This window comes from Suncus etruscus, chromosome 2 (assembly GCF_024139225.1).
Source record: "Suncus etruscus isolate mSunEtr1 chromosome 2, mSunEtr1.pri.cur, whole genome shotgun sequence".
In the NCBI taxonomy this organism is placed as follows: domain Eukaryota; kingdom Metazoa; phylum Chordata; class Mammalia; order Eulipotyphla; family Soricidae; genus Suncus; species Suncus etruscus.
In genome coordinates, this window is record NC_064849.1 from 128,110,133 (window position 1) to 128,125,559 (window position 15,427).

The 15,427-nt window shown below is 44.8% G+C and overlaps 1 protein-coding gene across 1 annotated transcript in view; it reads left to right on the forward strand.

Annotated features, from left to right (window-relative positions):
• The first annotated feature begins 781 nt into the window (after positions 1-781).
• MCCC2 (methylcrotonyl-CoA carboxylase subunit 2) overlaps positions 782-15,427 on the forward strand; it is a 60,981-nt gene continuing 46,335 nt past the window's right edge. Inside the window, exons 1-6 of the mRNA XM_049768786.1 lie at positions 782-994; positions 4,425-4,491; positions 7,922-8,006; positions 8,654-8,755; positions 10,409-10,536; positions 13,281-13,393. Of these exons, the coding sequence (XP_049624743.1) occupies positions 863-994; positions 4,425-4,491; positions 7,922-8,006; positions 8,654-8,755; positions 10,409-10,536; positions 13,281-13,393 (627 nt within the window). The 5' untranslated portion in view covers positions 782-862. The remainder of the gene's footprint in view (positions 995-4,424; positions 4,492-7,921; positions 8,007-8,653; positions 8,756-10,408; positions 10,537-13,280; positions 13,394-15,427) is intronic.

Sequence of the window (15,427 nt, forward strand, 5' to 3'; positions counted from 1 at the left end):
ATCACAAGTGCTTGTAGTTGGGTTCCAGTCATAAAACAGAACACCCTCCTTCCCCAGTGCCACCTCCCCACCACCAATGCCTCATCTCCCTCCTCCCACAACCCCTGCCTGTATTCCAGACAGGCATTCTACTTCTCTCACTCATCACCATTGTCATACTAGTTGTTAGTGTAGTTATTTCCCTAATTGCACCATTACCCTGGTGGTGAGCTTCATATAAGAGTTTTATTTCTTTTGTTTGTTTTTTGTTTTTGTTTTGTTTTTGGGCCACACCCGGTGACGCTCAGGGGTTACTCCTGGCTAGCGCTCAGAAGTCGCTCCTGACTTGGGGGACCATATGGGACGCCGGGGGATCGAACCGAGGTCCGTCCTAGGCTAGCGCTGGCCACCGCGCCGGCCCCAAGAGTTTTATTTCTTAAGGCAGTTAGTTTGATACCGTACTCTCAGGGGGAAAGATATGTGTTGAACTTCCCGAATAGTCTGTCAAGTGAAGGAAGACCCAACATCTGGAGCTACACTGAGGGGGGCCCAGCACAGCAGCTCACAAGCGGAAACCAGCAGACAGGTAGGAGGAGCTTGGGCCGCTCCTTCCGGGCCCCGCGGCTCGCCTGTGCTCGCGATGGTTAACAAACCCTCGCGGGGCTGGTCCTCTTCCTGATTGGCTCATTTTGGAGGGTGTGGTAGACAAGTTTTAGCCAATCACGAACGGGCGCTCGAGCACGTGCTGGGACTGGTTGGAGAATCTGGGCGATGTGGGCGTGGCTTGGGCTGCAAGGACAGGCTCTGGGCTGCGGAGCACATTGGAGCCACCAGAAGTGTCAAACGTTGCTCTCTCCGGTCTAGTTCTGTTCCCCCCCTTGTCATGTGGACCGCCGTGAGGTTAGCTCTGGGCCGGTGCCCCCGCATCACCACCCTGCCCGGGCTGCGATGTTATCACGGGGACTCGGTAGCCACGCTGGGCACTCAGCAGGACTCCAGTTCTGCCATCTATCAGGTAGGCTGGGTCAGTGTGGCCCAACCCGCATTGCCACCTCTAGGACTTCTAAACTAAGTACTGACTGGGCTAGAAATCAGGATGGGATGTGTTGACAAGTTGCTGTTCTAGTTGCCAAGATCTCACTCAAAAGAACAGGGAAGTTTGAGAAAGAAAACAGTTTCAAATCAAATACAACTTGGCTCCCTCTTAGCATTGGCTCTGTACTTGGTTTTGTTGAAATCATTGACTCTCAACATTTATTGCCATACTGTCATCTTGGGAACTTGTGAATAGTTATTCGCCTTAAGTAGCACCCTAGCCTTTTTGGTACTTTGCAGTGATATGTGCTCAGTGCTTTTGAGTCTCTCTCGGGGGACCAGGCAGGAAGGAATCATGCAGTGCCAGGGATGAAATCTTGGCTCCCACCATTGGAGCCTTCTCCAGTCCACTGTTATAAAATTGTTTTGTTTTTGTTATGTTTTTTTTTTTGAGTGGGGGAAGTTACTTGGTGGTAGCCAGCTTTGGTATCTACTAACTTAGTAAAGGTAAGTCTGAGTTATGACTGACCAATTTTAGATAAATAATTCACTGTATTGATAGAAAATATTTTTCTTCCAGTGCCTGTCAGTGCCCTTGGTTGGCACTGGAAAGTATCACAAGGTCAAGACTACTTGCAACTGTTGAGAACATTTGCTGAAAGTTTCAGTCTACCCACTCCCATGGTTTCTAAATCTAGAGATCACATTTAAATCGTACACATTGCTTTCAAACACTTGAAAAAAAGTTCTACTTGTGGATAAACAAAAGAATTGAAAGAAAATGTACATACTGTAACAATGTTCAGCAAGAGATACCCAAATGTTTCTTGATTTCCTGGGGTCAGGAGAAAATATTTAGTGTATTAGTATTAAGTGGTTTATATGGCATAGGCCCCATTTTAAGTGCATAAGCATTTGGTAGAGATGTGCAGGAATGGTGTTCATAATTTTTATTGGGTTTCTGGCCCCTTTATTGTGAAGATTAATGAGAAAGCAGGTAGTTCCAGTCCAGTGTGATAAGTGATTGTAGAGCTCGACAAGATTGGCCAGGGAGCTGCAAATAAGAAGTCATAATTTTGGGGCCGGTGAGGTGGCGCGAGAGGTAAGGTGTCTGCCTTGCAAGCGCTAGCCAAGGAAGGACCGCGGTTTGATTCCCCCAGTATCCCATATGGTCCCCCCAAGCCAGGGGCAATTTCTGAGCACTTAGCCAGGAGTAACCCCTGAGCATCAAACGGGTGTGGCCGAAAAACAAAAACAAAACAACAAAAAAGTTTTTTTTTAAAAAGTCATAATTTAGTTGGATTTTTTGTTTTGTTTTGGGGCCTGAGTAGTAGTGTTCAGGGGTTACTTTTGGCTCTGTGCTCAGGGGTTACTCTTGGTGGGTTTGCGGACCATAGCGGGTGCAGGGGCTTGAACTCAGGTTAGCTGCATGTGAGGCAAGTGCCCTACCCTCTGTACTATCACTCTCACCCCCATGAGCTGGTTCTTTTTGTTTGTTTTTGTTTTTGGGCCACACCAGGTAGCACTCAGGGGTTATCCTGGCTCTGTTCTCAGAGACCAAATGGGGGACCATATAGGATGTCGGGAATGAACTGGGTCAGCCGTGTGCAAGGCAAACACCCTCTCTACTGTCCTATCGCTCTGGGCCCATGAGCTGGATCTTGATGGAAGGATAAGAGCTGGTTAGTTTTGAGTTTGAGGGTGGGAGACAAGACTACAGACCAAGGAAATTATGAACCTAGATATATCAAGTTAGAAAAGTGTACAGTGGATGAGAGAATATGGAAGTTATGGCTTGGGCCTGGAGTTTATGAAGTGGTAGATTGGATTGATTAGTGTGTCATACAGAGGAAGGTCTTGCATTCAGCAACCACATTTATGTTCAGCTTCCAGACTGTCTTCTAGGCTACGTCCTTTAACAAGGACATCAGAAAAGTGATCCAGTCCTCTACACCTGGTAGAAGCAGCAATATGGAAGATAGATTAGAATGGAGAAGAAACTAGAGTTGGGTGGGGTGGAAGGTAGAAATATTGAGGATTGGTTAGAGTTACAGAAGAGAAGGGCGGATGTTATAGAGATTTAATGGAATGTAAAGAAGAGTGAGGAGTCATGGATGAAGCAGAAATTTCTAGTTTGTGGTAGGCAGTTAGGTAAATAGAGGTGTTGGTGCTTTCATGCAGATGGTTTATTTTCTTCTTTTTTGGTTGTTGGGCCACCTCTTGTTCCCCAATACTCAAGGCTTACTCCTGGCTCTGCACTCAGAGATTGCTCCTAGTGGGGCTCAGCGGGACCATATGTGGTGCCAGGGATTGAACCTGGGTCAACTGCGCTCAAGGCACCCTACCTGCTATACTATCACTCTACTTCCCCTTCTTTTAGATAGAAAAAGGGAAACTTACTGGGTAATAGAGAGTGCTGGATATAGTACAAGACTTAAGGTGCTTATTTTGAGTGTGGCAGAAAGTGGTTTGACCCTAGCAATGATTATGATCTTCTGAGAATTGCCTGGAGTCACCCCTGAACAAAGAGCTAGGAGTATCTCTGAGCACTAAGAGTGGCCCAGTTCCGCCTCGAGCCCACACACCCCCACCCAAAAGAAAAAGTTTTCTAGGCATGAAAGAAAAGTAAGTTGAGAGGGTTGTGCAGGTAATTGGCCTTATTAGACTAGGAGTGCAGATCAAAAGAGAGAATCCTTTGTTTGCTTGTATTTATGTATGTATGTATGTATGTATGTATGTATGTATGTATGTATTTATTTATTTATTTATTTATTTATTTTTGGTCCACACCTGGCAGTTCTCAGGGTTACTCCTGGCTCTGTACTCAGACATCACTCCTGGCAGGGGGACCATATGGGATGCCGGTTCATCTCAGGTTGGCTGCATACAAGGCATACACCCTACCACTGTTATCTATCTCTTGGCCCCTTTGCTTCTATTTTTTTTTCTAATTTTTACTATTAGACTATGATTTGCCTACTTGTTCATAATACAGCCATTTCAGGCATTACATTTTTAAACACCAATTTCACCACTAGCATGACCTTCCCTTTGCCAGTGCCCTCAATCTCCCATACACCACCATAACCTGCCTCCATAACAGGCACAAGCAAATTTATTTTCAGTTGCTTGTTACAACATGAAGAGTAAGATTCAGATTCAGAAAAACCCGGTGGGTTGGGAATTGTGGTGAAGAAGAACCTGAGCAAAGATGGAAATGCAGGAATTTAATCCTTTCTATTGGGGTCACTGTACATGGAGACCAATGTGTGTATGGGGGAGTTGTGGGACTTCCCAGAATGGAAGTTAATTGAGGTCAATTGCCTAATGATGCTCCCTTTGACCTTATTTTTGGTGATACAGATCACTGTGTTTTAACACTGCCTTCTCTCTCTTTGTTTCTGTTTTAGGAAAACTATGAACAGATGAGGGCACTAGTAGATCAGCTGCATGAACGTGCACAGAATGTGAGACTAGGTAAACAATCACTCATCTTTCAGCTCCTAGGAATTTGGAGTGAAGCTTTTTTTGTGTTGCAGGGAAAATTAATAGCACGAGACTGTGCATTTTGGTATAAAGCACTGTTCCTTTTTTATTTTTTTTTTTTCAGTTTTCTGCACCTAAAGTACTGTCAGTATTTGGGGGAGAGGGTGGACTAAAAATGAAAATTCTGCAAGGTGGACCATTTATTCATCAATTAACTAATGTTTCTAAGTTTTTCTTTGTTTTTGTTTTTGTTTTTGGGTCATACTTGGCAGTGCTCAGGGATTAGTCCTGGCTCTATGCTCAGAAATAGCTCCTGGCAGGCTCGAGGGACCATATGGGATTCCAGAATTCGAACCGCCGTTCTTCAGCATGCAAGGCAAACATCTTACCTTCATGCTATCTCTCCGGCCCCATTTCTAAGGTTTTATTTCAACCACAAATGGCATTGACATTTTTTGTTCTAACAAATGACTCTAAAATATTTTGATAAGTCATATTCATATTGTAGTAATTTGTAGCGGTAAGAATTTTCTGCTATATTATGGAACTTGGGAATAATTTTTGTGTGTTTATTGAAAATTAGACTGTCCAAAAACTTTCTCAATTTTCATTGCTTTCCAAATTTGAAAAAGTGACATTAAATATCATTTTTGCTTGGAAGAAATTACATAATATAGGGACTGGATGATCTCTTGATGGACTGGAGCATTTGCTTAACCCGAAAGAGGCCTTGGCTTGACCCTAGTGCTCTGCCAGCAACCTCTGAGCACAGTGCCAGGAGTAGCCCTTGAGCACTGCTGGGTTTGTAGAAAAAGAAAAAAAAAAACAATAAAAAAAATGCAGGGCTGAAGAGATAGCACAGTAGTAGGGCATTTGCCTTGCATGTGGCCAACCTGGTTCAATCCCTGGCATCCCATATAGTTCCTTGAGTCTGCCTGGACCAATTCTTGAGCACAGAGCCAGGAGTAACCTCTGAACGCTGCTGGGTGTTGCCTTTAAACCAAAAATAAACAAACAAAAAATGAGGCAGCGGAGAAAAATGTGCCATTGGTGTTCTTTTTCTGTGACCACTGTCTGAGATCACAGGTGTGCTCCCAGACAAGGGCCTGTCCCAGTGAATGCTTCCTTATCTGCTCTTCCGTGTCCATCTGGCTGGATCAGATGATGTGAGGGAGCCAGTGTTCAGGTGGCCAATAGGCCACTTAGTGTCATCCTTGGATCCTTTGTGATGTGTCATAAGTTTTTTTCCCTTAAATTTCATTTTAGGCACCCTGTTTTACAAAGCTGTTCACAGCAGGGTTTTGTGCATTAAATTTTTCAGTATTACACCTCACCAGCATGACCACTTCCTTTCACCTCCCTCTACTTCTGTCCCAGTTCCCCCTCAAACTCAGTAATATAATCTTGACAGTCCTTCAGTCCAAAGGACTTGCTCTTGATCTGCCTGGGGTTCTCTACCATTAAATTAAGAAAAAGCTGTTGCTGGGGTTGGAGTGATAATACAAATGGGGTGGGTGCTTGCCCTGTATGCAGCTGACCCTGAATTTAGCCCCAGTACCATATGTGGTCCTGCAAGTCCTGCCAGAAGTCAATGTAGAGCCAGGAGTCAGCCCTGAACACCTCTAGGTGTGACTCAGACTAAACCAAACCAAATATTGGATCCTGGACTCCTGACCAAGAGCAATTATTTGCCCTCTGACTCATGATGAGCACCACCAGTCCTTTCTCCTGACTGGAAATACAAGTCTTGTGATACATCTTTCCTGGTGCCATGGGGGGTTAGAAAGGAAAAATTGCATCAAAGAAGGAGACCTTAAGCTAGGTAAGGCAAGTGCCTTGCTTAGCCTGTTCTGTTTCCCCCATACCATCTATTTATTTTTAAAGGAAAGACCTGTTTAAGTGATGTGCAACTTCCGTGCACAAGGCGGCAACAGTACCCAGAGAACTGTTGAACAGACCTGGGCAGTGCAGAGGTAGACATACACGCCGCGACTGCCCCCTGGCGGTAGCATGGGAAAGATACGAGGAATTGTGAAAATGCCTTCAAATTTCAAGATGTGAAAGTGGGATCAAAATGAATGTTTTAGGTACAATGATTGCCCTATGGAAAATAAGGCTGAAGGAAAGCAGACTCTTCAGACTCTGAGTTTGTGTAAGTGGGGATAGTGGGGGTTATTTTCAAGAAGTGGCCAGGTAATAAGAATCAGAGCAACTTAATTCTGAGCCGACATCCTCCCAGCGGCCCCTCATTCTACCTGTGGACGCATAGCCCACCTGCTGCTCTGAACACCAAGGTCCACCTCTGGCAGACAGAAGAAATCATGTCATAGGGACTGAATGGGGTGTGAGGGATAGCTCAGGAGCCATGGCCCCAAGGTCAGGCCACTGCACCTGTTAGCCCCTAAGCATGACTCCAAGGACTCACTGCTCCAGCCCTCCAGCACTTCCTCCTTGGATGAGCCTGGCTGGTTGAATATCTCTGGTTGTGGCCTCTGGCTCCCTGAGCACTGCTTGGAAGCCCAGTCCCAAAAGGAACATCTTGTGCCCCCGTTTCCTCCCCTTTCTCTACCTGCCTAACCCTCAGTGGCCACTGTGCCCCCAAGATCCAGCCTCCGCCTTCCTTAGTGCCATGGGTTTATTTCCTTTTGATCACTTTTGGGTGGGAAGGGGATGAAAAGTTTTTGCAATTAAAATTTTGAGGGTTTTTTCATCCACACCCAGCTATGCTCAGGGCATACTCCTGACTTTGTGCTCAGTGGTTACACCTGGTAGAGCTCAGAGGATTCTAAAGGGTGCCAACATGGAACTGGGATTAGTCACATCCAAAGCAAGAGCCTAACCCCCTGTACTATCTCTCTGACTCCTGATGCTTAATTTTAAACAGCCTTTTTTTTTTTTTTGGGGGGGGGTTTGGGGTTACTCCTGGCTCTGCCCTCAGAAGTCGCTCCTGGAAAGCTCAGGGGACCATATGGGATGCTGGGATTTGAACCGGGGTCTGTCCTGTGTTGGCTGCATGCAAGGCAAACACCCTACTGCTGTACTATTGCCCCAGCCTCCTTAAATAGTGTTTAGATACAGATACAGGGGAGGAGGGATGTCTGACTCAGCAATGCTCAGGGATTTCTCCTGGCTCTACACTCAGAAATTACTCCTGGTGGCACGTGGGGACCATATAGAATGCTGGGAATCAAATCCAGGTTGTCCACATGCTAAGCAAAAGAGCCTTACTTACTTTTATATCGCTCAGGTCTGTATTTAATTTGAGCTGAAAATTTAACATTTTCTTAAGGATGCATAAAACTTTTTTTAAGAAGTATCTAGTTTTGGATCCAGAATTACCGGTATGTAGTAGCAGGGGCACTGTTACACAGAGACTTTCTTCCATGCCCGCTGATGGCTCACTGTCTTGTTTTGATTGTAGGAGGTGGTGAGAAAGCCCGAGCACGTCACGTATCCAGAGGGAAGCTGCTGCCTAGAGAAAGAGTGGACAGCCTGCTAGACCCAGGGTGGGTGCGCCCTCTAACTCACACTTCTTCAGTGCAGGCTTCTCTTCCGCATGATGTAAATGAGTACTTTTGAATTCTGGGCCCATGTGAGATCCTGCAACACATGTTTACTGTGAGGCGATTCTGGGTCGAGTGTGGTGCGTGTGCTGGGGAAACTCACTGAGGGAAACAAATACCAGGCTCTGCTGGAAGTTGTCACAGATTTGTTTGTTTTGGGGCAAGACCTGGCAGTGCTCAGGGCTTATTCCTGGCTCTTTGCTCAGAGGCTTGATGGGGTAGGAGGCAAAGTGGTGTCAGGAAATTGAACCCATGTCAGCTGCATGGAAGGCAACACCCTACCTGCTATATTATCTCTCTGGCCCTTATCACAGATTGTTGTGCCTAGTGTGTATTTTGGAGGGGGGGGCAATCGTACCCAGTGATGCTCAGGGGTTACTTCTGGGCTCTACACTCAGGGGTCTTTCCTACTGTTGCTTGGGGGACCATATGGGATACTGAGATTGGCTGCATGCAAGGCAAATGCCCATGTGTTATTGCTTCAGCCTATTTTTTAAAACATTGCTATACCAAAGAAGAGATTGTTTTTCATGTGTTGACTGTTTATGTTTGCTTTAAAAAAAAAAGATAACCTCCGTTCTTCTTCGTAGGTCTCCATTTCTGGAATTCTCTCAGTTTGCAGGCTACCAGTTATACGGTAATGAAGAGGTCCCTGCAGGTGGCATCATCACAGGCATTGGGAGAGTGTCCGGGTGCGTATCCTTCCACACTCTGCAGGTCTAGGGCAGCAATAGGAGTGAGAGTTGCTGGCATCTAGCACTTGTTGCTTTGTGTGGCAGGCTGAGCATTTATGCCGTTTCTGTTCCTCAGGACAGAGGAATTTTACTCAGACATATATTAGATTAATGGAAGCAGGAGTGAATGGGAGAAGACCCTACAAAGATGCTGAGGACCCACTCTGATCTCCCTGTTAAACTGAACATGCAGGTGTCATCTAGGCCTGCACAGGTGTCTCTTGCAGGTGGAAGTGGGAGCTACTGTCTGAGGATGCACTTTCCAGTTCTGATCCTAACGTCACCTGGGAACTTGGTAGAATTATTTAGCTCAGTGATTCCAACCTTTTAACTCTTTGAAGTCTGTGTTTAATATCATTACAAGTTGCTCTTCTTGCTACTAAATATTGCTTGTAATGTGAAGAAGTTATAACCTGGTGAATAAGAAAGATGCTGAAAGTGTTACCATAAAACTGGCTAGTTCTGGCCCGGAGAGATAGCATAGCGGCGTTTGCCTTGCAAGCAGCTGATCCAGGACCAAAGGTGGTTGGTTCGAATCCCGGTGTCCCATATGGTCCCCCGTGCCTGCCGGGAGCTATTTCTGAGCAGACAGCCAGGAGTAACCCCTGAGCACCGCCGGGTGTGACCCAAAAACAAAAAACAAAAAACAAAAACAAACAAAAAAGAAACTGGCTAGTTCTTGAGCATGTGTTCTTGAGTTCTGTATGTAAAATTGACATTAAAAATATCTTAATGTGGGGCCAGAGAGATAGCACAGTGGATAAGGCACTAGCCTTGTACATGTTTGACACAAGTTTGTTTCCTGACAATACATCTGAGCCTTCAACCCTGCTATGAGTGACCCCTGAGCATGGTCAGGGATAGCCCCTGAATTCCACCATGTGTGGCCCCAAAGCCAAAGCCAAACAAATAATTAAAAATAAACTCCTCAAAAGCAAAAAAAAACTCCTCTTAGGTTTTATCGTTTTGTTTTGTTTTTGGGTCTCACCTGGCAGCGCTCAGGGTTTACTCCTGGCTCTATGCTCAGAAATCACTCCTGGCAGGCTCAGGGGACCACATGGGATGCTGGGGTTTGAACCACCATCCTTCTGCATGCAAGGCAAACACCCTACCTCTATGCTATCTCTATGGCCCCATTCTCTTAGTTTTATAGAAAAACATGTATGGCTGTAACTTAGAAAACTTGTGAAAATAGGAAAAGTAAATACTGTGAATAAATCCATTTTCTTTGTGTAAATGGACTTTCTAAAAGAAGCATTGAGGGTTTATTAAGGATTTTCTTATCCTCAAACCAGTAGTAATATGTGTGGATAGGATAGAGGGAGAGAGAGAAAGAGGGAGGGCTTAGTTTGGGTCTTCGAATTTATTGCAAGTGATAATTTACTGTAGAGTCTGTCAGTGGGCATGTAGCTGTGAGGAAAGTGTTTTCCCAACTCTGCGGTTGTCCCAGTGAGATGCTGTAGAGTCTGTCAGTGGGCATGTAGCTGTGAGGAAAGTGTTTTCCCAACTCTGCGGTTGTCCCAGTGAGATGCTTGGAAGGTGGAAATTGAGTGGAGGGCCTGGGAGGGAGACTCACTTGCTCAGATTTTCTCCTTCAACATCTGCCTCCAGGGTAGAGTGTGTGATCATTGCCAATGATGCCACCGTCAAAGGAGGGACCTACTACCCTGTGACTGTGAAGAAGCACCTGCGGGCACAGGAGATCGCGCTGCACAACAGGCTGCCCTGCATCTACCTGGGCAAGTTATCATGCAATTGTCATTGTACCGTCATGTCCTTGGGTGGAATGCTTGCTCAGGAGCTACATGTCTGGCTTTCTCTGTGGGATTTCTTACTCTTATGATGTGTGTGGGTGGGCCTGGGCTCACACGTAGAAGACAAGTGCTCTACTACCATGCCCCTGGCTGTTCAGTGGGTATTTTGTTTGCTTGTTGATTTTGGAGCCAAACCTGATTGTGCTCAAGGCTTACTTCTGGGTCTTTACACAAGGATTACTCCTGGCAATGCCCAGGGGACCATATGTGCTATTGGAGATTGAACTTCAGTTGGCAGCATGCAAAGCAAGTTGCCCTATTGCCTGGCCCCCAGTGGGTATTTTTAATACTATCGATTTTCTCTCACAATTAAAAAATGTGCATTTTTTTGCTAAATACTCAGGGAAGAAAAGTAAACAAGAGCCAACCCTGGTAATATCACAGAAATACTCCTGATAATACTTTGGTATGTGCCAGCTTTTCCCCTACACGTATAGAGATAGTTGTGTAAGGCTCTTTTCTTTTTTTGTGGGGGAGTCACACCCAGTAGCACTCAGGGGTTATTCCTGGCTCTACACTCAGAAATCGCTCCTGGCAGGCTCAGGGGACCATATGGGATGCCAGGATTTGAACTACTGTCCTTCTGCACGCAAGGCAAACGCCCTACCTCCATGCTATCTCTCCGGCCCCATAAGGCTCTTTTCTATTGTATATTTTGCTTTTCTGTTAACCACAATGGCTTCAGAGTATGAGAAAACAAGAACTAATATTTAAAGAGACTTAAATGTCAGGAACTCCATTAAATGCTTAAATCTGTATATAAATTGAGCAGTCATACTAAAAAGAAAGAAAATTTTCAAAGTAATTTGTGTTTGACATGTAAACACATTTAAACTCAAAGCTATTTCAAACAATACATTGAAGCTATGTGGTGCAGATAGACACTTCCTGGGTAGTGGTTTGAAAGACATTTATTATTCATTGACATAGTTATTTTTTGTGTGTGTTGTTTGTTTGTTTTTGGGCCACAGCTGATTGTGCTCAGAGTTTACTCTTGGTGACCTCAGGGACCACCTGGGGTGCTGGGTGTTAACCTGGGTAGGTGGTTTGCAAAACAAGTGTTTTACCCCCTGTACTGTATCTCTAGTCCCAGGGATTTGTGTTTGTGCAAGCAGCTGTGTGCATATGCAGTTTTATGGCTCTGGAGATCAAATCCAGGGCCTCATTACTAAAAGGAATGTGCTCTAGCACTAGGCCACATTACTGGCCTTAAAGATTTAAATAGGCACCTTATGTAGAGCTTTTTAACAACTGTGGAAGGTGCTCCTACAACTTGTAGGCATGCCAGCCTTGTAAAAGCTACCTTAAGGAATATTGTATTCTGGGGCCAGGAAGGTGGTGCTAGAGGTAAGGTGTCTGCCTTGCAAGCGCTAGCATAGGACGGACAGTGGTTCGATCCCCTGGCGTCCCATATGGTCCCCCCAAGCCAGGGGCGATTTTTGAGCACATAGCCAGGAGTAACCCCTGAGCGTCAAACGGGTGTGGCCCAAAAACCAAAAAAAAAAAAAGAATATTGTATTCTGGGCCGGAGAGATAGCATGGAGGTAAGGCATTTGCCTTGCATGCAGAAGGACGGTGGTTTGAATCCCAGAATCCCATATGGTCCCCTGAACTTGCCAGGAGCAATTTCTGAGCGTAGAGCCAGGAGTAACCCCTGAGCGCTGCCGAGTGTGACCCAAAAACCAAAAACACACACACACAAAAGTATTGTATTATATTCATGTTACCCCCAAATATCCCTATTATCTTCATCTCAGAGGAGAGGAAACATACCGAGAATGATTAGAAAAGTCCCCTGTAATCACATGAAGTAGCAAAGCTGCTTTCAGTTCAGCTGGCTTTTTTTTTTTTTTTTTTTTTGGTTTTTGGGTCACACCTGGCAGTGCTCAGGGGTTATTCCTGGCTCCAGGCTCAGAAATTGCTCCTGGCAGGCACAGGGGACCATATGGGGCGCCGGGATTCGAACCGATGACCTCCTGCATGAAAGGCAAACGCCTTACCTCCATGCTATCTCTCCGGCCCCTCAGCTGGCTTTTTTAACTGTGATTATCTCTGCAGGAAAACAGGACCAGAAATCTATGTGTGACACATTGTCACATGAGTTCTGAAATGGCTTTTGTATTGTGAAAGAGGGAAAGACATATTTTTAGCAGAACTGGTTAAGAATTGATGGTGTTTCTGAGACTTTAGCTGGTCCTTAAGAGAGTGAACGTTCTAAATGTCAAGTGGAATTTTGCACAGCGATTGGAGAACATAAAGCTTTTTGGAAGAGGGCAGTGAAGGGGATGGTTGAAGGATGGGATCATTTGATCTCAGCAGGCAATCGGAGAAAGCTGTGTAGGCTGTGTAGTAAAAAAGGTTTTGTGAATGTGATTAAGAACTGATGCTGTTGGGCACTGGAGAAATAGTATAGAAGGTAAGGTGCTTGTCTTGTGTGTGGTTGACCTTGATTCTATCCCTGGCATTACATTTGTTCTCCCAAGTCTAGCCAGAAGTGATTCCTGAGTGCAGAGTCAAGAGTAAACCCTGAGCACCACCAGATGTGACCCCCTAAAAGAAAACAAACCCACCAATAATAGTAAACAAAAGTCTTCAAACTGATACCTTCATAGACACAAGTCTTGGTGTGCTGGAAATGTCCTAACTTCTCTCTTCTCCTTGGTCTTTAGTTGATTCAGGAGGTGCAAATTTACCTCGGCAAGCAGATGTCTTTCCAGATCGAGATCACTTTGGTCGCATATTCTATAATCAGGCAATTATGTCTTCAAAAAATATTGCCCAGGTAATTTTTCATTAATGAGATGTTTTGATTTTTGTACCAGATGCCTTTGCTAACTATTTACTTGGAGATGATTAAATCCTAAATTTAGTGTTTTTCTGTAGGTATTATCTTAAGGTTCTCTTCTGTCAGATTTATCTGTCATTTTGAAAAATGTTATTATACTCTAATGGAGGTCATGCACCCAAGGGAAAAAAATTATTTTTGTTTGTTTTTGGGCCACACCTGGTGGTGCTCAGGGGTTACTCCTGGTTCTGTGCTTAGAAATCATGCCTGGCAGGCTAAGGGGACCATATGGAATTCTGGGAATCAAACCCAAATCTCCTGTGCAAGAAAAATACCCTTTCTGCTATGCTATTGCTCTGGCCCCAGGAAACATATTTTAAAAAGAAAGGACACCAACTGTTTTTTGTTTGAGATGTCTCTGTGCTCTGGAGAGGAAACTGTAGTAGACAATAAAGGACAGTTTGTTCAGGACAGTACAGAACAGTTTGTTCTAGAATTGTCATAGCAAAGGTCACTGAAAGGAATATGCAAAGCAGTTTAAATGCCCACTCCTGAAAGACTAGTTATACATTGCTTTCCCATTTTATTTTGGAGTGGTGTACACTTCAGGAAGCCCCAGGCCCTTCTCAGGATTCTCATCCAATCATGCCAGATAGTTCATTCTGGGGCTCTGCAATGCTAGGGATTGCCAGTTCACCCCAGCAATGCTTGAAGCTATACCTGGTCATGCTGGAGCTTGGGGAGTCTTGCAGTGCCAGTAATAAAGCCAGGGTACTGGCAAACATTCCTGCTCTCTGCACTATTCAGCCCCAGTTAGTTTGTGTGTGTGTGTGTGTGTGTGTGTGTGTGTGTGTGTGTGTTTTAAACTTTGTTTTGCATGTGGGTCACATCTAGTGGTACTCAGGGTCTACTCCTAGCTCAGTGTTTGGGGTTGGGGAATGGTTCACTCCTAGCTGTGCTTAGAACCTTGCCGTGATTAAAACTGGGCCTTCCACATGCAAAGCTTGCATTTTGACCAGCTGAGCTCTGTTTCTGCTGTCTGGCCCACAATTTATTTATTAATTTATTATTTATTTATTTATTTATTTATTTATTTATTTATTTATTTATTTATTTATTTATTTATTTTGCAGGAGATGGGGGTTTACACCTAACAGTGCTCAGGGGTTACTCCTGGCTCTGACTCAGGGATCACTTCTGGTGGTGTTTGGGGGATTGTATGGAATGCTGGGAATTGAACCCAAGTCAGCTACAGGCAAGGCAAGTGCCTTACTCACTGTAGTTTTGCGTTGGTCCCTGGCCCACAATTTTAAATGTTTTGCTTTGTTTTTGGGTCACACCCGGCAGCGTTCAGGGGTTATTCCTGGCTCTATGCTCAGAAATTGCTCCTGGCAGGCTCGGGGACCATATGGGATGCCAGGGTTCAAACCACTGTCCTGCATGCAAGGCAAATGCCTTACCTCCATGCTATCTGTCTGGCCCCTTAAACTTTTTTTTAATATAGTTTTTTTTTTTATTCTAAATACTTTTATTCGGGGCTGGAGAGATAGCATGGAGGTAAGGCGTTTGCCTTTCATGCAAGAGGTCATCGGTTCGAATCCCAGCGTCCCATATGGTCCCCCATGCCTGCCAGGAGCAATTTCTGAGCATGGAGCCAGGAGGAACCCCTGAGCACTGCCGGGTGTGGCCCAAAAACCACAAAAAAAAAAAAAAAAAAAAAAAAAAAAAACTTTTATTCTTTAATACTTTAATTCTTGGGGTATATACATTAGTGTTCAGTGGTTAATCCTGGCTCTTCATTCAGGAACCTTTCCTGGTGATGCTCAGGGGATCATATGGGATTCTGGGGATCAAACCCAGGTTGGTCGCTATTTCTCCAGCCCCCATAATTTTTAACTTTTAAAATGAGCTTGAACTAGTGCATCTACATTAAGAAGTCTCAAAAAATAAGAATATATCTATAGCCAGTTGCTATACATCATGGGTACAGGACCAGGGTATAAGTCAAAGGTTGGAGACCAGGCACATAAC